Here is a 24,917-nt window from a genome sequence, read left to right on the forward strand (position 1 = left end):
GCTTTGGTTGGGGGAGGAAGGAGATCTTGCAAATCTTGTGTTCTTGAGGTGGCTCTAATGGAGGTGAAGCTTGGCAGATTTCTTGTGCAATGATTGAGCAAAGGAGGAAGGAAGAAGAAGAGGGGTATAAATACCCCTCCCCAAAATCCAGCCGTTGGGGCTTCCGGGGGGCCGGATATTCCGGCCTAAGTAAGGGCCGGATAATCCCCCCCCCGTATAATCCGGCCTCAGGTACAAAACCGGGACAATGTCCGTCCAAATATCCGGCCTCTATCCAGACAAGCTTTTCTTCAGGTCCTTAGCCATTTTCGAGGGGGGCCGGATATTTCCGAAATGTCCGGCCCGGATAATCCGGCCTTGGGACAAAACCGGGACAATATCCGGGCAAATGACTGGCCCCTATCCAGAAGTGTACTGAGCTGCAATTCCTCTAGTCCTTAGCCGAAAAACTGGGGGCCGAATATTTTGGAAATATCCGGCCCGGATTATCCGGCCTGATGATCTTTTTTGCTGTTTCTTTTTGACAGAACTGACCACATCCAACACACATACAAATGTATCTATATAATCCCTGTACCACTTAAACAAATATTAGTGTATCACATACATTGACATCAAACACACAAAACATAATATGAGAGATGTTCTTTCAAAGGTGCTTTAAACAAGGAAGTTTTTTCCCCACAACTTTATGCCTCATTTAGATTTTCGAATTTGGCATTAATTATTTTTGCACTGTCAGTGAAACCAACATGAATGTTCCAAGCATTCCGCACAATGTTTTTGAAATGACAATGTTCTAGCCAATAATTTTTAAATCTAAAGACTTGAGCTCTCGGGATTTTGGGTTCCAATAGAGATTACACAAGGAAGATGATCTGAAGTAGGTTTCACTAAAGGATACACAAAGGTTGAAGGCGAGGAGGCAGTCCAGGAAGAAGAGGTGAAGAACCAGTCTAATCTTTCCAACAAAGGATCATGTTGCATATTACTCCAAGCGAATTTTCTTCCTTTTAGAGGTTATTCCACAAGACCAAGGTGAATAATTGCTTTAATAAAAAGGAGCATATCATTGACATACCCACTTGATTTATTTCTATCAGAAGGTTGTCTTATAAAATCGAAATCCCCCATAATAATGTAGTCCTTGTCATCTAGCATGTCAAAGTTTGAGAACCAGTCAATAAAAACAACCTTTCTGTCAGCTTGACATGGACCATACACATTTTTTAACACCCAGGCTTCATTGGTCAAATTGCCGATAAAAGTAATGGAAATGGAAAAATCGTTCTGGAAGCAAGTTCATGAGTAAAAAATGGCTCCATTCCAAATAATTATGAGACCCCCAGAAGCACCAACATAAGGTAGGAATTCAATTTTGGTAAATTTCATAGGGCAGAAGTTCCTTATATATTCGAGGTGAAAAGCTTCTCCCTTGGTTTCCCGGAGACAAATGATGTCACATCCAAACTCATCAATTTTACTAGCTAAATTAAGCCATATTTTCTCAGTATTAATTCCTCTAAGGTTCCAGTTCATTATTTTCCAGGTTCTGTGACTATCCATAGGGAAACAATGGATGATGTTTGATTTTTCCAGGAGCAAGAAGTACACCAGGTAGCAGAAGAGTATGAAAAAGAATAATGCATCTCATATGCCAACTCAACACTATATGCAAAGCACACTCTGAACATAATATATTAAGCAAAAGCAACATCCAACCATCATGGTTCATTAGGTACTCATTACATACAACAATTTGCTCTTACAGACACCAAAAGCGAACTTGTTTTACAACATTGGAAACCTATTTGGGTGGCTTTTTCTTGGGTATATGATCCATCTCAGTAGCCTTTCTTGAAATCTTGGGCTTTGCAGTGTTGCTTGTAGTAGCATCAGCCTTACCTCTTCCCTCTTTATGACTAGTGACCTTCATGGAGCCTCCTTCCCATCAGTAGCTACTTTTCTTCTTTTAAGAAGCTTCTTCTCCACATTTTCCTCATCCACCTTACAAAGGGAGGTAGCCAAATTCATGACAATTTTAGAATTTATTATGGCAGGAGCTATTTTATAGAATCTGTCAACGTCAACCAAAATAGAGTCGTGTCCATGTTTAGTTCTAGGCAAGCCTAATACAGAATCCATCCCAATTTCCAACCATGGTGCATGTGGAATTGGTAAGGGAGTATAAAGGCCGAAAGAATTTGAAGTGAACTTGGCTTGCAAACATGTCGAGCATCAGCCACGAAGGCGTTCCATATGGGGCCAATAGTAGTGTGTGGAGAGCATGACATATGTCTTCTCACATCCGAAGTGAACCATGAGTTTCTACCTTCATGTGATTCTTGCAAAATAAAATGACGAAGCGAAGACTTGAGTATGCAAAGTTGGATAGTCTTAAACAAAAACCTTAATGCAGGTAGAAGTCATCAAAACCTTTCTCAAGTTAGCATTTGGCATAAATTGTTCCATTTTTTCGGAAGCTTATACGTCCTTTATCTCATGGGGACTCAAAACATGAAAATCCAAGCACATAAGTAAGGTTGTGTTCTTGCGGGAAAAAAACATATGCGTCAAGTTTCCTTTATCCTTCTTGTATTTTATACGTACGGAAAATACTCAATGCACTCAACCTGTTTTGTGTGTATTTTGTTCAAATATGATTGGATTTTCAAATATTTCTAAGATTCGTGGTCCGATTGTATAGCAAATTGTTTTGGCCAAAGGTAGTCTTGCCAAACCTCAAGAACATGAGTAACAACAATAGTTCTTTGTCATAAATGGAATAAGGGAGACCACACTGTCTAATGTTTCTCTATGATATGTGACGGGTCGTTCGTCTTGCATAAGCACACCTCTGATCATGATGTCACTTGAATCACATTTGATCTCAAAAGTTCTCGAGAAATCCGGTAAAACAAGGAGGAGTTCTCAACCACTTAGTTATTGTATGCGGCTCGGTTTGGGAGTGGTGCGTCGACGATAGGGTCGATGTGGTATTCAATCCCACGTAGAGGAGGAAGCCCGAAAGGACTTCGTAACGTCCTTATATTCCTTCAAAAGAGATATCAAAGAAATGGAATATTGGTCAAGTCATTACTGCTGGACACTTCTCCTTTGCATGTGAGCACACAGTGCATCACATTCGGGTTTTGTTGCACCTCTCGCAACTCACGTTTGTGGCAATTAGAACACTATTATTTTTCTGCCCATATTTTGTGTGTGGACCTCACTCTCGTTTTGGTGGATCTCTCTCACCACTCTTCTCACTATTTTATTTTTCTTCCCGTGCACTCGCTAAAGCCTTTGAATTATCCGCGATGATTTGGCTAGGAGTCCTTGGATGCAAGACAAACATCCTCTCGTTGACCTTGAAGCTATAGACATTGGTATGTCCACCATACTTGGCCTTGCTGTCATATTGTCAAGGTCTTACAACTAGCATATGACGAACCGTAACTAGGACGATGTCACATTCAATCATTTCTTCATAGGGTCCAATCTTGAATGATACAGACAAGGTGAGTTGGGTCTCCACATTCCCATTGTCACTCAACCAATATTGCAAATGATAGGGGTGTCGGTGCGTACATAGAGTAAGGTTAAGTTTTTAGCACAATTCAGTGTTATGAAGGTAGTGGAAACCTTCTTCCATCAATAATTACCTTTATTGACTTCCATTCAATGCTAACTCGGGTTTGGAAGATATTGCACCATTGGTTTCCAATGGATTATGCTTGGGTTGTCAAGACTCATGTGGCAACAAGTGAAGGACATGCATCATGCATACATAGGATGGGCTCTTCCTCTTCATCATAATCATCCTCAATTGCAACGGCCGCTTCCAAAAGGGCTATATATATGGATCCTCACTCAAATAGTCGATGCCGCATTATCCTTGGTTATTATGACTCTTTGTGTATTTTTAGTTTTTCACTCGAAGGATTTATGTTCTTGGGCGTCACACTTGAAGCAAGTAGTATTTCTATTTCCCGTGGAAGCCTTTGATGAATTTTTGGACATGACTGGTTGCTTCATGCAATTTTTACTAGGCATTTGCTTCATAGGGGTTGATTTCGTACAAGGATTGACACTTGTTGGCGAAGTGTTAGAGACAAGCTTGGAGGCATAGTATTCTTTTGCAGTTTTTTACTTGATGTGTTGGAGACCTTGTCGTTCAACCCTTGTCGCTTGATGTACTAGGTCCACAATGGTGGCATATGGGAGGAAGTCCACAATCTTATTTATTTGGTAAGTGGGACCATTGTAGAATGTTGCAACTGTTTTTCATTCGAACACCTCAATGTGTGCTCTCTTCATGGTCACTTCTATTTCCTTGTAGAACTCCTCTACGGTTCTTGTACCTTTTTGGAGTTGTCATTGCAACTTTTTTAAGAGGTACGTCAAATAGTGTGATGCCACAAAATGTGCATGCATCTTAGCCTTCATATCTTCCCATGTTGCAATGGGTGGTTGCCTCTAATCACGCCTTGTAGTCGGTAGATTCGAGTGGAAATATAATACCGAAGATAGCTGAAGTTGCCATTATCGCTGCTCAAACCTACATGATGGCTACACGGCCAACATCCGATGATCCACAAGATGCTCTGCACCGTTCGAACTTAGAGGGTCTCGGCATCATAGGAGAAGCACTGGCAGGAAGAGCTCCAATACAACCCGATACAATACCACGCCGTAGCAACAACCCTCGGCAGGAAGGAGCGGCTCATCGGACCAGTCCACCAAGACAGGGACATAGCTGACAGGAAGGAGATGCGATGAACATCATCACTCAGAGGCGAATCGATAGATCTCGTGGAGAACGCCGAGAGGCGGATGGTGACGGCGAGCCGCGTGGCGCGACCTGCTTTACCCAAAGGGTTTGCAGAACTTCCATGCCGAAAGAATTCAAGGTTCCCAATGAGCGCCAAAAGTTCTATGGACTAAAGGAACCCAAATCCTGGCTAGCTGATTATCTCCAAACTATTCAAATAGTAGGAGGGAACAGCCTGTAACTCTTTCTTGGAGGACCCACAAGATCATGGCTTAGAAAGATACCGGAGAACGCCATCGGCTGATGAGGGGAGTCGGCATATCAGTTTATCAAGAATTTCAGATCCACATACAAGCGACCAACGTCAATCGAGGAAGTGAGAGCTTGTGTGCAGAACTCCAGCGAGTCAATGCGATCATACATTCAGTGTTGGAACATCAAAAAAATTCAGCTAAGAACGTCTCTGATGAAAGGGAAATCGACGCTTTCAGTAATGGATTACGAAGGAAAGATTTCATAAAGGAGTTGGGTCGGTGATGACGTTGGGACTCCAAGTGTAGATTGTTGTGTCAGCAGAGTATTTTCCCCACAAGGGTGACTCGAGGGTTTATATCGAACTCTCGGGGAACTGAGCAAAGAGTGTTCTCTTCTCTCTTCTTCTAGCAATCCTACAATGTAGAATAAAGCCTTGTGTCCCCAACTCCACCGTGTGGTTGTCAAGCACAATGTTTCGTGTAAGTAAACAAAACACAAGCAATAATAAAGCGTGTAAAAGAAGATAAAATAAAGTAACTAAGTAAAAAATAGTAAAGGGGTTGATAGTTTTGGGTGTTTTGGATGCAAATAAAAAAAGTTAATTTTTTTATTTTCAGGTTAAAATAGTGCAGCAAATAGAAAACAATATAAAAGCAAGATAAATGTGCTTCTTATGATAAAAAGTGGACCGGGGTTCATGGGTTCACTTGAATATTCTCTCTTTTAAGTTGCAGTGGACAAATATCAATTCATCAATGAGATATGAGGATGCAAAATAATAACATGTGAAAGATACACATTCATATGGGCATCACGTCGTAACATAGAGATGATGCAACACATATCTTATACTCCACAAGAAAGGAAAACTTCATGCAATCTTGTATTAAGAATTAACAGAGCATAGCCATAAGTACTTTGACATGATGTTTGAATATCAAATATGCTATATTGAACAAACAAGATCATCACTTTTGTCACGTGACGACTATAGCACATGCATCCACTTTAACCCTAGTGAGGTAGCAAAAGAAAAGGTAAAAACCATAATAGATCATGAATTTGTTGTCACTATTCAATCGCTAAAACCATGATACTCCATCTAATACACACATCATCCCACACACGCTCTTGCATAGATGTTGGATCAGAACAAATACTTAAGAATGGGGTACATAATATGCATCTATCAATACATCTTGCACATAATATGATCAGATATCATAGCATAATATCATAGAATAAGGATCCACCACATAGGTATTACAAATATGACCATAATCATGTAGGGCAACTCTTATGGCACTAAGAACTATGAAGAACATGAGAGAAATAGATCAAGCTACTGCCATAAACCCGTAGTCCAGAGGTGTCTTACTCCCCCTTGATCATGGTGATGATGAAGACGTTGGAGAAGGTGGAGATCCCTCGAGCGGTGATACCGGCGGAGTTTCCCCCTCCAATCTTCGTTTGCATGCCTCTATTTTTGTGTTTTGTCTTATGCGGAGCTCTCCTCCAGAGAACTCTTCGTGGACATATATATAGTGATTTTTAGGTCAAAATATGTCGGTGAGCGAAACAATCAGGTCAACTGGACGATCGACGGCTGAAAGAGGTTGGGTGGCGCGCCCAACATGTTTGGGTGCGCCACCTCCCTCTTTTGGGCCTCAGGACCAAGCTAGGTAGCGGCGGTTTTTCCCAATAGTGACAATCATAGGGATGAATACCGAAGTGGAGGGTATCGTGGTAACAATCGAGACGTGCCCGGTCCTAGCAAGTCGAATTTTCAACCTAGACCCCCGCGTGATTTCAATCAGTCATCCGATGACTTCCTCAATGCACCAAGTGGCATGCACTATTACATAGATGCAGAAAGGAGAAGGAGATCCAACCACGCGACGAAGGATTGTCGAACGTTTTTACAGCTGCATGGTGTAGTCAACAGAAGGCAAGTCGAGTATGCTAGACAAGGGCATAACGGAACAGAGCGGAGCGGCGACACCCCCAATGCACTGCCACCACCTCCATTGCCAACAAATGGAGGGCAGTAGCACCAAGCGGGCAATATGGGAACCAAAACAAGCAGTACCCGCCCGCCAAAGGAGCACTCAACATGATCCAGAAGGGAAGACCAACCAACAGAACAAAAAAGTTGATCACCCAATAGGTCAATCTCGCAGTCAAGTCACCTCCACCAACCCCTGAGTAGCTGAACTAGTCCGACCATAGGGCGGAGTTCAGCACGGACGATCACCCTCCAAGTGTTCCCCGGACTGGTCACTCACCGTTGGTTTTGAGTGTACAAATTGTAGGATTCAAAATGAACCGATTTTTCATGGATGCCGGCAACGGCATTAACCTAATGTATGCTGACACCCTGCGAGCAATGAATATATAATTAACCAATCTAGCACCATCGGATAGTTGCTTCCATGGCATGGCTCCGGGAAGGGCAAACATCCCTTTGGGTTAGATTGCGTTAGATGTTGTCTTTGGTACTCGAGAGAATTTCCGTAGAGATAAGACCGAGTTCGAAGTCATGGATTGGCCATCCCAGTACAATGTAATCATCAGAAGACCTGTATACGCACGGTTCATGGCAATCCCCCATTACACATATCTCTTGTTAAAGATCCCAGGACCCAACGGGATCATCACAGTAAGGGGAAATTTTGATCGATCCGACAAGTGTGATCGCGAGTTCCACAAACTCTCAGAATCTTTCGGCATGCCAAGCACGCAGAACTCAAAGGTTCCACCAGTGGCGGGTCAATCCTTGCCTGATCAAGCCTTTGACTCCGATAAAGATACATGGGAAGTATAGATCCATCCCACCAACCCAGTGAAGAAGACTTCCATAGAGGTCAACCTCAACTTCCCATAGGAAAGTGATAGCTCCAAAATTCGATGCATTTTACTACGGATTTTCCATCACCTATCTATTGGTTTCATTGAGTTTTCATTGGATTTTGTGTTTCAACTAACGCTAATATCGCGATCCAAGCGAAACCTTGTTTTTAAATATGCATTTCAGGAAACCATCATATCTGGAGGATCCAGGGACATTTATGGGCTATTTGCAACGAAATAAAGACATTTCCTTTTGAGGCCAAATAGATCATGGCGACACAGGAGCTTTAACGGGCATCGGTACGGGCGGGGCTTGCCCGTACCGTCCGCATGTACTTGCCGGCGCCGCCTTCTCCTTATCAAACCAAACCCTTTCTGTGAAGGGACATCGACGAAAAATACAATACAACAGCCATCATTCACACCAGAAGAGAGGAGATCGGATCTGAAGAAGGAGAAGACCAACCTCGGCTCCATCGATGATCAATCTCATCAATCTCATCACCTCATCCACTACATCCCACTTGTACTAAGAGAGAGAGAGAGAGAGAGAATCATACTTTCAAGATTAGGGATTGAAACCTCTATTCCATCTTGATTTGTATTTGAATTGATCTTCAACTATTATGGCTTGCTACTGTAATATCAAGATGAACTCCATTTACTTTGCTATGATATTGTTATGCTATTCTCCTCTCATATGTGAGTAGATCCCATTGGCGTGGGAGATGTAGGGGGTTGGTGAGATGTGATGTGCCAATTTTATTCCATCTATTTGTGAACTTATGTTTGAGATTATTACATATATGAGTAGGAATGTTTATATGCACCTAATGATGTTATCTAATTTAAGGGCCCATATAGCATGATCTCAAGAACTCATAAACATGAATTTGTTTGCTAGTGAATCGGCGACCCCCGAGTGACACGACGGATATCAAATAGGATCTAGCAATACTTGAGGAATCACAAGGAACCACCGAGTTTAAAGCTTTATTCTGGTCTAACCACCTTAATAGATACGCTGACCATGGCTTTGGTAACATGCAGAAGGATTATTGGAGGAGGATGAAATCTACCAAGAGAAATTAGAGAAACTATTGGTAGCCAAGAAGTGTTTGAATGCTAAGAAGCCAAAAGTCACGTACCCAGAAGTGGCGGCAACCCGCTCTTGCATGTTGTTGTACTTGCCGCTAGGATCTTCCGCGTAGCTGTAGTGCTTCCAAGTCCAAGCCACATCACGGCCACCACTAGGGAGATGGACAATCCCAGGGAAATGCTTTCTAATTAGGCCTCCAAGGATGTTCGAGTACTCACGTGTCGGCTTCCTCGCCGGGTCGCCATTCTTGAACATGCTGCACAATGAAATGCCAAAATCAGCATGTATGTGATAAAAAAATTGGTAATGATAAAATTTCAATTGGAATGCCAAAATCAGCATTTACCTCTTTCCAGCGGGTACGAGAACAACTTCGCGGAAGGGCCAAGTTTTTAGCTTGGGAAGTTTCGTAATCCCACGCTTATACGACTTCCTCTCACGTGGTTGCAGCCTCTCCTCGGCTGCAACGTACCCCTCCTCCTCCGGCGGATACCAAACTAGGTTTGGGTCAAGCTCCAGCGGCAAACCCCCCAGCCCCTCATCCTCCGAGAGGTCCTCCCCACCATCCTCCTCCCCAACGTGCTCCTCGTCCTCCCCACCGCCCCCCTCGTCCTCCCCACCACCGTGCTCCACCTCATCATCATCCTCGGCTAGGGGAGGGCTAGGAGAAGGGCTACAAAATCACCGTGGCTAGGCATTCTTCCTCCATGGTCGAGGGCTAGGAGGATGGCTAGGAGGATGTGTCTGCGTCGAACCACTCGAAAATCCCACAAGCTCAGCCACGGCCTTGATCTTCTTTTTAAAACCTCCCTTTCTTTTTCTTGGCAGCATGTTTCAATCACGTGCAAACACAATGAAAAGAGTGGTTTATTAGTATGCAATGTAAACAGATGAATATTAGTGAAATCAACAATAATGAAAATATATAAGTAGATGAATATTAGTACATAGATCATAGTTTATTACAAATACACATAGTTCAGTACATAGATCATAGTTTATTACAAATAGCACATAGTTCAGTACATAGATCATAGTTTATAACAAATAGGATAGCCTCACAATTACAACTACATAGATCAGTAGCATATGTCGACATCCGTAATCTGACCACATGTTTCGTCATCGTCATCAGGCTCGGCGAACCAATAATTATCGATGAAACCAGGAGGTGGTCCATTTGGAGCTAGGTCAAGGCCTGCTCTGAACGCCTCGAGCAAACTTAGGTCTTCTACGGCACAAACATCCTCAACTTCATATTCTGCATTGTCTTCCTCCATAACCGCATCTTATTCTTGTTCATCGTCTACGGCCATGTCATCAACGGCGAACAAGTCGATAGTGAAATGACCGGGAAGCCCTCCTTCTAGATAAAAATCAACATTCTTTGTTGAGGGGTCTACGCGGCGGTAATCGTCCTTGTTTGGCGGGGGTGGCCTAATGCGTGAAGGAACCATCATCACAACATCCCATCCATGTAGACGTTTTGTCGGGTTTTAGCACGCGTACGGGAGATAGAATACTTGGAAGGCTTGGGTGGCCAAAATGTACATGTCCTCTCCCTTATAAACAGAACTTCTTTCAGCTTCGACCAATCCAATTTCAGGATCCCGTCTCACGCGACGTGGGTCGAACCAATGGCATTTGAATATGACAGGATTTAGCCCTTTGTCAAACCCGTAATTCAGCTCGTATATACCCTCGAATCTTCCATAGTAATGGAGTCCATCATCACCTTGACATACCACCCCGCTATTTATTGTCTTCTTGTTTCGACGGATTGTTTTGTATTGATGGGTCTGGAAGCGATACCCGTTCACGTCATAAGAATTGAACGAGTCGACGGAATGGTTAAAGCCCCTAGCAATTTTTCGTAGCAAGGGATTCATATCTTTGTAAGTTCTTGCCTACAAGATTAGCACGAGAAGTTTAGAACGAGAAATGACCGAGACATGAGTGTGCAAGAAAATTTGGATAGGATAGTACCAAACCACATAACCAACTACTGAAACCGTGACCGCCGCCCTTATCGAAAATATACTTGGATTCTTCCGGGGTAGGATCCCTGTGGGTATACCTCCAATATTTAGCCGTGAATTGTCTATAACAATGAACGGAGGAAGAGTTAGCCACACATGTACGAGTGAATGTTTGCGAATAACTAAAAGGTTAGCACTTACTTGATGTATGGCTTCACTTCCACCATGGTGTTCAAGACATACGAGTGGATCAATTCCCGCTCATGTAACTTCGTTGTGTACGGCTTCGAGCCACTTGAATTGCCACCAAGCCCTATGAAGATGCTAAGCTTGGGTACATCTTCAATGTTGGCGACATTGTAACGGAGGACCGGGTTGTGCTTTGTTGGAATTCTGGGATCATAATGCTTAGTGGTGAAGTTTTCCACCTCCACGTTAAGGACTGCCTCGGCTATGGATGCTTCGATCTTGCATTTATTGCATGTCATCTCACGAAGCTTTTGTGTTTATCTCTCCGGCGGAAACTGCCAACGGCCCCAATTCGGCCCCCCATTTAAGCATTCCTTCGCGAGGTGCAGGATCATATGTTGCATTGGATTAAAGAACCCTGGAGGAAAGCTCTTATCTAGATCGCAAAGCAACATGGCTGCATGTTTATCCAGTTTCTCAATCACTTTAGTGTCTAACTCCCTAGCACAAATCTCGCGGAAGAAAAAACTCAAGCTCGCTAGCACTCGCCAAGTCTTCTCAGTGACATAGCCTCCAATCATCACCGGCATTATCCGCTCAAGCCATACGTGGTAGTCATGACTCTTCAGTCCTTGTACTCGCAACGTTTCCATGTTCGAAGCCTCATCCGAGTTGGCCGCGAACCCATCAGGGAAAAACAAGGAGTCCTTCATCCATTGGAAGACCTCCCTTTTTGGGCCTTTGTGAGGCAGAACGGAGCGTGTGGCTTAGTCCACGTTTTTTGGCACCATGAGGTGGATGCATGTTCAACTATGTCCTATCGCACAACTTTTCTTGATCAATTCGAGCCTTTATGTTATCCTTCGTATTCTCAGTGGCCACCATGGTGCTCCAAATGGCTTCGCTGATATTCTTCTCGGTGCGCATTGTATCAATGTTATGCGGGAGCTCGAGAAACTCAAAGTAAGGGAGCTTCCAGAAGCACTTCTTGTGGGTCCATTGGTGTGTCTCCCCATATCCCAAGAAAATATTCCCATCGGGTCTAGGTTGGAGAGTGTCTAACTCCGTCTTGGTTTCCTGTCCGGTCTTCGGAATTGGCTCCGGGGCATGGACAACACGGCCTCTTTGAAACTCTTTACATCACTCCTGTATTCATGACTCTGCTCAAGGAACTATCGAGCTTAATCAAAGCAGGAATACGTGCCTCCCTTGTCGAACCAGAAGAAAGTCACTGAAAGGACGAGATGTCGCCTAGAGGGGGGGGGGTAGGCATTTAAAACTCTTACGGATTTGGCTTGTAAAAATGCGGAATTAAACTATGTTTATTCTACAAGCACAAACCCTAAATATGCTAGGCTCAACTAAGTGCAACAACAACAACTAGAGCTAAGCAAGATAGGCACAATATATATATGAACAACAAGTGATAGCAAGATATAATAGATACTTCAAGCTCGATGGCTATCACAAGGAAAGTAAGCTCGGGTATAGAAATAACCGAGGCACGCGGAGACGAAGATGTATTCCCGTGTTCCCTTCCTTTGCAAGAAGGTACGTCACGTTGGGAGAGGTGGAGGTCCCATGTAGGATTCCCCAACGCCACGTTTGGAGAGGTGGAGGTCCCACGAAGGATTCCCCAACGCCACGAAGGCTCACCTTCTTCTCCGAGCCAAACCCATGAAGGATAATGACCCTTTCCTTATGGTTAGATTTTCCTCCACTCCGGAGATGGAAAGCTCCACAACCACTTCACAAGCTCCACGATGGAGAAGCCCGGGCCTCTTCACAATCTTCCACAAAGAGGTCACCGGGACAGCCACCAAGCCAACTAGGAGGTCACCCTCCAAGAGTAACAAGCTCACGGTCTCTCACTCGAACTAATCGTGGTGGAGAGCTCAACACTATGCAATGATGCAAAGTAAGAACACCAAAGGTGTTCAAATCATTCACACTCAAATCCCACCAAAGCAACAAATGCTAGGATGAGATTAGAGAGGAAGAACAAAGGAGGAAATCAACAAATGACTCCAAGATCTAGATCCCAAGAGTTCCCCTCAAAAAGATGAGGAATGGATTGGTGTAGTTGTAGATCTAGATCTCCTCTCTTAGATCCCTCAAGAATGAGCAAGAATCATGGGGGGAATCAAGAGATAGGGAAAGTTCTTCAAAGTCAACAATGGAGGAGAGAGAGTGGAAGAACTTTCTAAGCCCAAGGTGGAAGAAGGCCTATTTATAGCCCAAGACGAAATCTAACCGTTGGGGAAATGTCCAGCTCAGCAAATCTTCAAGGAGCCCGGTCAACCAGGCCTGGGGCCGGGCCATCCGGCGAAGGGGCCTGTCAGACCGGGCCACAGATCGAACCGTCCGGTCCAAACCGGACCTGGCGCCGGACCGTGACCGGAGCGGATTGGTGACATACAGAACATGGCCCCGGTTGTCACCAGAGCAGGAGCCGGTCCGTGCCGGGACATTCGGTCCACAGGCCGGTGTGACCGAGCGTGGGGCCGGACCAGTCCGGTCCAAACCGGACCTCAGGCCGGGCCAACACCGGGCGAAGCTGGAAACCTTACTGGATAGTGCCTGGTGTGCACCTGTCCAGGGGCCGGTCGGCGCCGGGCTGGCCGGTGCCACGGCCGGTCCAGCCGGACCTTAGGCCGGGCGGGCACCGAGCGACAGTGCCAGAATACGCATGACCCTGAAGATCGTTTCTTTTTCTTTTAAACAGAAAATGCTCCCGAACTCCGATTGACATGAAACCAATAAGGAGACTCCTCACAGGATATTTTTAGAGATTCTAGAGAGGGAGTCTCCCACCGTCAAGAAATGGTGAAGACGTCCAAACTCGAAAATGCAATAGAAGATGCATGCGGATTCCGTTTTCGATGAACTTGGGCTTGTTGTAAAGCTAGCAACAAGCTCAAGAACCTCACACAGAGAAACACCAAGAAGTAATAGGGATATGCAAAGTATGCAAAGGGTTGAGCTCCCTGAGACGATGTGATCAAGTTACCCAACCGAAAGCCCCTCTTGATAGTGCGGCTATCTATCCTATAACCCGGTCTCCCAACAACCACCTTGAGACCGGTAAAAGGAAAACCTTTGCCTTCCGCATCCCACTTGATCTTGATGATAACTTTTCAAGCTCCACTCAAGCCGGAATGCCTCACTTGATCATTGTTGCTTTATGAAGACTCACAAATGCTCCCCCATACACCATAATGGGAAAGCTCTATTGATGCACATCTTCACATGTCCATTATCACCAAATGGACATCAAGCTTCAAACATATGATCCTCTTGAGATGCTCAACTTGAACTTGCCTAACTCAACCTTGATGACGATCACCACTTGACATCATCCGCTCATGGGCTATATGAGATCTCACTTTTGATGCATGCCCATGGAAAGATACCTAACCCACGTAGACAACACAAGGGAACATATGTGATGTGTTAGTTCATAAAGCATAATTGACACGGCCTACCATACCACATGACTTCTCATGGCACATTGTTCATGCTTCATGTGTTGACCAAACTTGAATCTATTCTTCACTCCTTGTATTGGTCAACCTTGTATCTTCTCATGCTCTATCATACTATCTTGATGTGTATATAGAATTCTTCATTTGTTTGCATGCTCTAAATCTTAGTCAACCATCGCTAAACTTATGAGACTATCATGACACCAACTTAGAGCCATAACTTGAATTCTTCACTTGGAATCAAGTACTCACCATCTTGATCATTCATTGCTTATCACATAAGCTAGAGCATGGCTAATATTGAGTTCCACATAAGAACTCCATCTTCATTTCTTCTTCTTGATCATGTCACATATATATCTTCAAATCAATGATCTTGATGCCAATACACAAGGTATATCTTTATCTTCATGGCATCCGTACTTGAATCCAACACATGGAATACAAGTAGTACCTATGGAATATTCCTTCATATAAACTCAATGAAAACATTAGTCCATAGGGGTTGTCACTAATTACCAAAACCACACATAGGGGCAATATACCCTTACAGTCACAGCTTGCCTGCACACCGGACAAGGCCACTTCCCATGTGTACACCACACGCAGGACAAAGCACGTGTTGGCAAGTCATGCATGGACGTGTGGTACCTGACATACATATCGAAGTGTTCCTTCTTTGTTGCGTCATAAGTTCGGATCCCGCGATCTTCCCATCTAAGAAGTAAGTCATCAATCAGTGGTTCCAGATACACGTTCATGTTCTTACCCGGGTATTTCGGTCCTGGGATTATCATCGACACAAACATGTACTCTGATCTCATGCAGATGCCGTGGGAAGGTTCACGGGAATAACAAACACTCGGCCAACAACCGTATACAAGCAGCCGACATACCATATGGATTGAACCCATCGGTTGATATTGAAATTGCTACGCTCGTCGGGTCACCGGCTTTCGGGGGATATTTCTTGACAAAGTTCTTCCATGCGGTACCATCCGACGGATGTATCATCTTGCCACCGTCCGATCTGATCCCTTCTCTAGCCCACCTCATCTTCTTGGCGTATCCTCGGTCATGAAGAGCCGATGGATCCTCGGTAGGGACCGGAAGATAGCGGAGAATATTCTTGGCAATCGTGGTCCGCCTCTTCGACCATCATACCGGTGTCAACCTCAAAGTACCTAGAGCTATTGCAATGGATGCAATAATTTTTGTTAGCATGCTCCTCTCTGAATAGCATGCATCCCTTTGGATAAGCGTGTATCTGCTGAGATGACATCTTAAGGTCACTGAGCAATTTGGTCGAATAGTAGAAGTTTTGCGGCAAGAGGTGCCCTTTCGGCAAAATGCTGCCAACGAGGACCAGAAGTTCATCGAACCCATATCTGCACAAATTCTTGTGGCACTTAAAGGCCAAAAGGCGAGCGATGGCATCTAGTTGGGTAACATCTGTATTTACGTGTAGGGGTTTCTGCGAAGCAAACAAAGTCTCGTAATACTTTTTTGTGTTTTCCTCTGGCTCCTCACTTTTCTACGCATCCCTAGGTGTCTCCGCCTCTACAAGAGGGCTTTCAGGCACATTACCATTAGCCAAGTTCTCTAAGCACCTATCAAACCCAATATCATATTCTCCCCTAGGCCGAATCTGCCGTACCTCCTTCCTAGCACGTTTCTTCGCCTTTTCTCCATGAAAAGTCCAAGTCTTATAGGACGGTTTGAACCCGGACTTGAGCAGGTGAAGACTCATAGTTTTCTTGTCCTGTGTTTTTTCGTTAGCGCACTTACTACAAGGGAAAAAATTGTCCTAGATCTGCTAGGGATGTCAAATGCCCTGTCCACGAACTGCTTGGTCTTTTCTCCCCATTCCTCAGTATATTTCCACTGACTGATTCTGCCATCGTACATCCAGTCACGATTATTTATCCTCTAATCAGCACCAAAACAACGAACTTAGAATTTATATCAAACATCATCCGCATTTTTATTTTTATTTTTTTACTCATGCATCAACCTGAATCTCTACTAGGTGGGCTCCTAGCAGCCGTCGGATCCGTAGATTGAGTACGTTCTCCCTGCTCTACCCTGATCCGAGAAAGAATTTCGGCAGCACCTCCCCGCTGCTCTCCCGATACACATCTCGCCAAAAAGCCGAGAGGGATGTGCATCCTGAGAACAACGGGGAGGCGTTGCCGAAATCCTGAATCGGATCGGGGTAGAGCAGGGAGAATGTACCCAACTACGCATCCGCCGACTGTCCCGATAAATGCCATAAGAGTTACGGTTCATAATATGCGAGACCACTAATGCATATTTATCCGCGTAACCCTTACGGTCGGGAAAAGACGCCTAGGTAACGCGACATACTTGGTGATCCAGACACACAAAAAAACCTTGGTACATAGGCGCGAGATTTTTACCCTAGACGCATGAGCGAATCGGCGAAGAAGATCCGGGATGCCCCCTCAAAGACCCCCGCGATGCCGCCCCCTGTCCACCTCGAAGCATCGCCTGCATAGCGAGAAAATGAGTTACTCATGCAAGTGAACACAATTTATTTGACAACTTTTACTTAGAATTTTCTTGCAGCAAATTATCTTTTTTTTCTATATTGGCATATTCTTAACCTATTTAAAAAAATCCTACGGTAAATCCTATTTTTAAAAATCCTATACCAAATCCATTTTTAAAAATCCTACACTAAATCCTACACTAAACTACACTAAATCCTACACTAAAACTACACTAATCCTACACTAACATGCAGGGGGATCGGAGGCAGGGGCGCACATGTGGTGGAGGCGGCGAGAGGAGAGGACCTGGCGGCGCATTGACGAGGAGGGAGGAGGTGGCCTGGCAGCGCGTCGGCGAGGCGGGAGGAGGTGGCCTGGCGCGGGGCGAGGGGACCTAGCGCGGCGGAGGAGGGGGCCTGACATGAGAGGAGGGGGCCTGGCGCAGCGGTGGCGGGGGCCTGGAGGCGAGGCGGCGACGGCGCGACGGGGGGCAGGGCGAGGCGGCGGCGACACGGGAGGACAACAGGGAGGAGGGCGCATACGTGGATGAGTGGATGAGTGGCAAGTACCGGTCGGGAGCTGGTGATAGGGTTTCGGTAGCTTTGCCGTGCGCCCTTCTCTCTTTGCCGTGCGAGCAAAGCTTTGTCGTGCGCTTTCGCACGACAAAGACATCTTTTCCGTCCACAACACCTTTGTCGTGCGCCACGTGCAACATGACCTTTGCCGTGCGCTTTGGCGTATAGTGCATCAAAACTGCCGTGCAACATGACCTTTGCCGTGCGCTTTGGCACGATACAATTTCTTTTCACCATTTTAATTGTCGTTAAGATTCAAATCTACTTCAAAATTATATTAAACCTGTTTTTCAACATGTGTACTATATTATAATGTAATTATCATGATATTTTAAAACTACAGGAATGGAGCCTCGATCGAAGAAATCTAGTGGGTAGAGACCCGCTGGGGCACGCATACCGCTGCTTTCGGGGGGAATGACCGCTGGAGCACCGGAATACCACCAAAACTTGCATGTGGACCTAGGATATGTATGGAAGTTTCTTGGAAGGTGTGATTCACCAAATGGTGCAAGGCATAGCTCCCCTGTGTGAGCTTCCTCTCTTTTGGGCAATAACACTTGGAAGATTTCTGGACTTGTAGGCTGAAGTGTCCCGCTGCGGGTATACCGGATGCTATAATGTGCCAAAGGGTGCCAAACCTGGTTTTCCATGTGTATATGGCCTAAAAAACTAAACCTATTAAAAAGTATGTTGGTGGAACCTCGAGCGGTGAAATCTAGGAGGGTAGACCCCCCGGGGAACGCATACCACCGTTTTTTGGGGGGGGGGGTGACCGCCGGAGCACCGGAATGCCACCAAAACTTGCATGTGGACCTAGGATATGTGTGTAAGTGTGTTGGAAGGTGTTATTCACCAAATGGTGCAAGGCATAGCTCCCCTGTGTGACCTTCCTCTCTTTCGGGCGATAACACTTGGAAGATTCTTGGACTTGTAGGCTGAAGTGTCCCGCTGAGGGTATAGCAGAGGCTATAATGTGCCAAAGGGTGCCAAACCTGGTATTCCATGTGTATATGGCCTAAACAAAACTAAACCTATGAAAAATTATGTTGGTGGAACCTCGCGCGATGAAATTTAGGAGGGTAGACCCCCCGGGGGCACGCAGACTGCCGTTTTCGGGGGGGGGGGGGATGACCGCCGGAATGCCACCAAAACTTGCATGTGGACCTAGGATATGTGTGGAAGTGTGGTGTAAGGTGTGATTCACCAAATGGTGCAAGGCATAGGTCCCCTGTGTGACCTTCCTCTCTTTCGGGCGATAACACTTGGAAGATTCCTGGACTTGTAGGCTGAAGTACGTGTCCCGCTGCGGGTATACCTGAGGCTATAATGTGCCAAAGGGTGCCAAACCTGGTTTTCCATGTGTATATGGCCTAAACAAAACTAAACCTATGAAAAAGTATGTTGGTGGAACCCCGCACGGTGAAATCTAGGAGGGTAGACCCCCCGGGGCACGCATACCGCCGTTTTCGCGGGGGGGGGGGGGGGATTACCGCCGGAGCACCGAAATGCCACCAAAACTTGCATGTGGACCTAGGATATGTGTGGAATTGTGGTGGAAGGTGTGATTCACCAAATGGTGCAAAACATAGCTCCCCTGTGTGACCTTCCTCTCTTTCGGGCGATAACACTTGGAAGATTCCTGGACTTGTAGGCTGAAGTGTCCCGCTGCGGGTATACCGGAGGCTATAATGTGCCAATGGGTGCCAAACCTGGTTTTCCATGTGTATATGGCCTAAAAAACTAAACCTATGAAAAAGTATATTGGTGGAACCTCGCGCGGTGAAATCTAGGAGGGTTGACCCCCGGGGCACGCAGACCGCCGTTTGGGGGGGGGGGGGGGGGACCGCCGAAGCACCGTAATGCCACCAAAACTTGCATGTGAACCTAGGATATGTGTGAAAGTGTGGTGAAAGGTGCAAGAAATAGCTCACCGGTGTGAACTTCCTCACGTTCGGGCGATAACAGTTAGCAGATTCCCCAAACACGGTTTGCTCCGAAACCCTGATATGTTGGGGGGGGGGGGTGAGGACTTAGGGTACTTGTCGTATTGCAAAGGTATGGGTATACACATTGTATTAAGATGTAGTACTTGTCATATTTGTCATATTTAAAGAATAAATATAAGTATTAAAATAAGTACAATAGAAAAGAAAAAAGAGAAAATGCCACAAGGGCAAAGGCAAAAACGCACGACAAAGACAGCTTTGCCGTGCGCCCTTACTTTGCATACGGCAAAGAGATTGTCACGGCAATGTCTTTTTTTATTTACCGTGCATGGTTTCATTGCCGTGCACTTTTCTGTGGCTTTGTCGTGCGTTTGTTGTTTGCCGTGCGCCGTATGTTCTCTTTGCCGTGCACTCAGCATTGCCCTGCGTTTTTTTTCGTTCTTTGCCGTGCGGTGTTTGTTTGCCGTGCGTATTTTTGTCGTCGGACGACAAAGGCAATGGCAGGTTGCACGGCAGCGGCCATTTTTCCCGTAGTGAGATACCTCAAAACATTATACAAAAGATGAAGTAGGTTTTACACGTCTCGTAGGTTTTACTCAGGTCCGTTGGCGCGCTGGATCAGTCCCGCTGACGATCAACCCAACCATACGTCCAATCCAAAACCAACAATCTCGTGGGAGATTTTGCCGCCGCCATCAAGTATTATCATGCCTACCTGCCGTATAGTGAATCAAAACTGCCTGACAAGATAACGAATTAACCACGAAAGATCAAACCTAACTAGCAAAAAATACGTAGTAAAACCTTATCCAACATATACGTACGGGCGATGGTTTTCATGCATAAATAGCAGCGTCCCCTGCACTCTGCGTTGCACCAGCAACACCTTCTGCTTTCCTTCCACAAGCGAGAAGATGCGGACCTCTACCTCAATGGCGCGCGCGGCGCTGGCGCTGGCGCTGACGGTGCTGGTTCTCTCCGCCGTCTGCAGCTTCCCCGGCGCGAGCTGCACCAAGGTCTCGTACGACGACCGTGCCCTCGTCATCGACGGCGAGCGCCGCATCATCCTCTCCGGCTCCATCCACTACCCGAGGAGCACGCCCGAGGTGAGTACACGGGCAACTTCTGCTACCTCTAGAATATTTGCACCCCTAGGGGTTTAGGGATGGAAAGGGATTTAGTAAATCTCTCCATTTCACCAGTATTGCGGGAAGTTTTTAATCTAGACAAAAAACGAGAAGGTTTGTGGTGGTTTGTGGGGGGTCTTAGGATCATGACAAACGCACCATTCGAGTCTTTTGGGATCTCGGATAAACTAGAAGTGAACAAACCCTTAACGTTCTTAAGTTCTTAAGAGCTAACTGATGCAACGTTGTTGATTTGCTACTGTTTCTTTGTCGTGCAGATGTGGCCCGATCTGATCCAGAAGGCCAAGGACGGAGGTCTCAACACGATCGAGACCTACGTCTTCTGGAATGGCCATGAGCCACGCCCTCGTGAGGTTCGTACCGTAAACATCACCATATAGAAATCATGCTGCATCGGTCCATGGCTAACGTTATTTTCTCTAAACTAACTTCAGTACAACTTCGCGGGAAACTACGACATCATGAGGTTCTTCAGTGAGGTCCAGAAGGCCGGCATGTACGCCATCCTTCGCATTGGCCCCTACATCTGTGGCGAATGGAATTACGGGTATGTACTCTCTGTACGTTGGCACTGAAATTTTATTGTTAAATCAAGCACTAACTTGTGTGTTTTCATTTCCTGTTTTTCCAGAGGACTGCCTGCTTGGCTGCGTGACATCCCTGACATGCAGTTCAGACTTCACAACCAGCCTTTCGAGGTACTACTCCATTCCAGTTCTTGATCCGTGCTGATTATATGCATTCCATCTGGCAGTGATTCAAACTGAACTATATTGATTTTGTGTATTATTACGTGTTCAACAGCACGAGATGGAGACTTTCACCAAGCTGATAGTGAACAAGATGAAGGACGCCAACATGTTCGCTGGGCAGGGAGGCCCCATCATTCTCGCTCAGGTAAAGCAAAGTCGACCAAATGTACAGGATATTCCTAAAATCTGGAATGACAAGCTTTCTAACTCTAATGTCAACACACCCGCTCCTCCGTCGCAGATCGAGAACGAGTACGGGAACATTCAGAGTGGCTTGCCCGACCAGCAATCCGCCACCAAGTACATCCACTGGTGCGCGGAGATGGCCAACAACCAGAACGTCGGCGTGCCGTGGATTATGTGCCAGCAGTCCAACGACCTTCCACCCAATGTGGTAAGGCCCCCTCTCCAAATTTCACATGAACAAGTGATGTGTTCGTTTGAATGAACCAGATGTTTTATATTTGTCGCCTTCGATCATCAGCTGGAAACTTGCAATGGTTTCTACTGCCACAACTTCAAGCCCAAAGAAAACATGCCTAAGATATGGACGGAGAACTGGACTGGATGGTAAGACTACTTTCTCCGCATATTCACTTTGTCATCTAGCTACAGCAAGAATGAGACTACTTAACTCTCACCAAGTAGGCTTAGCCGACGATAACTTCAATATGTCATTAGGTTCAAAGCCTGGGACAAGCCAGATTATCATAGGCCCGCTGAGGATCTTGCTTACTCGGTCGCCATGTTCTTCCAAAACCGTGGATCAGTTCAAAACTATTACATGGTATTCTCCTCTCAGTGATTGTACTCTTATTTCAACTTAGGCGAATGATTGTTGCATGTTAATTAGTTCCCCACCGCAACGTTGATCTGCAGTATCATGGCGGAACGAACTTTGGCCGTACTACTGGAGGTCCATACATCACAACTTCCTATGACTACGATGCACCTTTGGATGAGTATGGTAAGCTTGCTTTCAGAAGGTTTGCTTCAGGCATGCATTGCAGTCAGTATTCAGATCTAATCAATTTCACTCTGACAGGTAACATTAGGCAACCTAAATATGGCCACTTAAAGCAGCTTCATGCTATGCTGACTTCCATGGAGAAGCATCTCGTCTACGGCCAGCAAAACGAAACCAGCTTCGACGACAAAGTCAAAGTATGATTCTAGTTTTTTTTTTTCCTTTACGGTTTGATCATGTCTGATCTTTGTTGTGGTTTACTCTTCTGGTCAATGTAGGCGACAAAGTACACCTTGGACGATGGCTCGTCTGCCTGCTTCATCAGCAACAGCCATGACAACGAGGATCTTAATGTGACCTTTGAAGGGTCTACTTACCAGGTACCAGCATGGTCCGTCAGCGTTCTGCCTGACTGCAAGACTGTCGCATACAACACCGCTAAGGTAGCTTCCTCTACTACCATGTATAGGGGTTTTTTTTATATCGAGCAATCTAGTATAAGGTAGTCCTGATCGGTACTGGTTGTTTTCTATTGGAACAATGACTCGATGAGCAGGTTAAGACACAGACATCTGTGATGGTGAAGAAAGAAAGTGCGGTCACCCAGGGTTTGAAGTGGTTCTGGCTTCCTGAACTCTTGAAGCCTTTCTGCACCGATCGTAGCGGCTCCTTCAGAAGAAACGAGCTCCTGGAACAGATTGTTACAGGAGCTGATAAGAGCGACTACCTGTGGTACAAGACAAGGTATCTCGGCAAATATCGTAGCAGTATATGTAGCATCTTGTGTCAATATTGTCACTGAACCTGAAACCTAAACTTTGAAATGCAGTCTGACCAGTGGTGCGGAAGAGGAGTTCACGCTGTATGTGAACACCACCGGCCATGAACTCTATGCATTTGTCAACGGGGAGCTCGCTGGTTACAAGCACTCCATGAATGGGCCATATATCTTCCAGTTCCAGGCTCCGGCGACAATGAGAGCCGGCAAAAACTACATCTCCCTCCTCAGTGCTACCGTCGGCCTCAAGGTTTTGGTTTTCACAAACCTAAAAAGATCTAGTATCTTTTTTTTTTTGCATCTCTGCTGTTTCAGCCATGTATGCTTGATAATTTTACTATGCTAAAACAGAACTATGGAGCCTCCTTCGAGCTGATGCCCGCTGGTATTGTCGGTGGGCCGGTTAAGCTGGTTCGTCCCGACAGCAGCGCCATTGATCTTTCCCACAGCACCTGGACTTACGAGGTACTACACGATAGTGTAGATCATGTTACGTGCTTTAGTTAGTTTAATCAATGATGATCTCTAACCTCATAGTAATTGACAAAACTCTTTATAAATCCCTGTGTTTTAGACTGGCTTGTATGGTGAGAGCATCCAAATCCATCTGGACAAGCCTGACCTCGAGTGGAGCTGCCACCCCGTCGTCCCAGTCAACAGGCCCTTCAGCTGGTACAAGGTACTACTTTGGAAAACATACAAACATTTCATGTGGTAATTTGTTTTAAAAACAGTGAGTAAATTTTGATACATCTTTTTCTGTAGGCTCTCTTCCACGCTCCTGATGGTGAGGATGCCGTGGTGGTGGACCTGGCTGGCCTGAACAAGGGCGTGGTGTACGTGAACGGCCGCAACCTGGGGCGCTACTGGCCAAGCTACATCGCGGGCAACATGGACGGCTGCCACCGCTGCGACTACAGAGGGGCATACAAGACCTGGGACAACCAGGAGAAGTGCCTCACTGGCTGCCACGAGATCGGCCAGCAGTTCTACCACGTCCCGCGGTCCTTCCTCAACGCTGGAGGGCTCAACACCATCGTGCTGTTCGAGGAGGCCGGTGGCGACCCGACCAAAGTGAACTTCAGGACGGTGGTCGTCGGGTCGGTGTGCATCAATGCAGAGAAGGGCGACAGCATCACGTTGGCGTGCGCAAACGGTGGGACCATCTCCAGCATCGAAGTCACGAGCTTCGGTGTGGCCAAGGGCCAGTGTGGCTCGTACGAGGGAGGCTATGAGTCCAAGCCAGCCATGGAGGCGCTGTCGGCGGCATGCCTTGGAAAGGAGTCGTGCACCGTGCACTATACTGACGAATTGGACTCTGCTGGCAGCGAGGGATCCGGCGGCGTGCTCACCGTCCAGGCTACATGCTAGTTGAGCAGCCCAGATATTAGTTAGGAAATTATATACCGATAGCCAGGCCTTAGTTTTCACTCGAACTCTAAAACTATGATTAGAAGATCAGTCTCGGTTGCATAGCGAGTTCTTACGTATTTCTGTCCACTAAACAAACAGAGCCGAACTGAAAAGTGTGAGTTTAGTCTCCTGAAAAACGTTTTTCGAGCGAATTCAGAGGTGGCACGGAACAAAACCCGTAATCGGAACCG

The 24,917-nt window shown here is 45.9% G+C and overlaps 1 protein-coding gene across 1 annotated transcript; it reads left to right on the forward strand.

The window, feature by feature from the left end:
- Positions 1-20,582: 20,582 nt before the first annotated feature.
- On the forward strand, positions 20,583-24,684 carry LOC124687608 (beta-galactosidase 1-like). The gene is made up of 16 exons (XM_047221382.1): positions 20,583-20,774; positions 21,074-21,169; positions 21,251-21,363; positions 21,448-21,514; positions 21,621-21,713; positions 21,810-21,962; positions 22,053-22,138; positions 22,250-22,355; positions 22,448-22,535; positions 22,614-22,732; positions 22,814-22,978; positions 23,092-23,279; positions 23,365-23,563; positions 23,665-23,778; positions 23,888-23,992; positions 24,079-24,684. The coding sequence occupies exons 1-16, from the start codon at positions 20,583-20,585 to the stop codon at positions 24,682-24,684; spliced, it is 2,490 nt and encodes an 829-aa protein (XP_047077338.1).
- The last annotated feature ends 233 nt before the right edge of the window (positions 24,685-24,917 follow it).

The sequence above is a fragment of the Lolium rigidum genome, chromosome 2 (assembly GCF_022539505.1).
Source record: "Lolium rigidum isolate FL_2022 chromosome 2, APGP_CSIRO_Lrig_0.1, whole genome shotgun sequence".
Classification (NCBI taxonomy): domain Eukaryota; kingdom Viridiplantae; phylum Streptophyta; class Magnoliopsida; order Poales; family Poaceae; genus Lolium; species Lolium rigidum.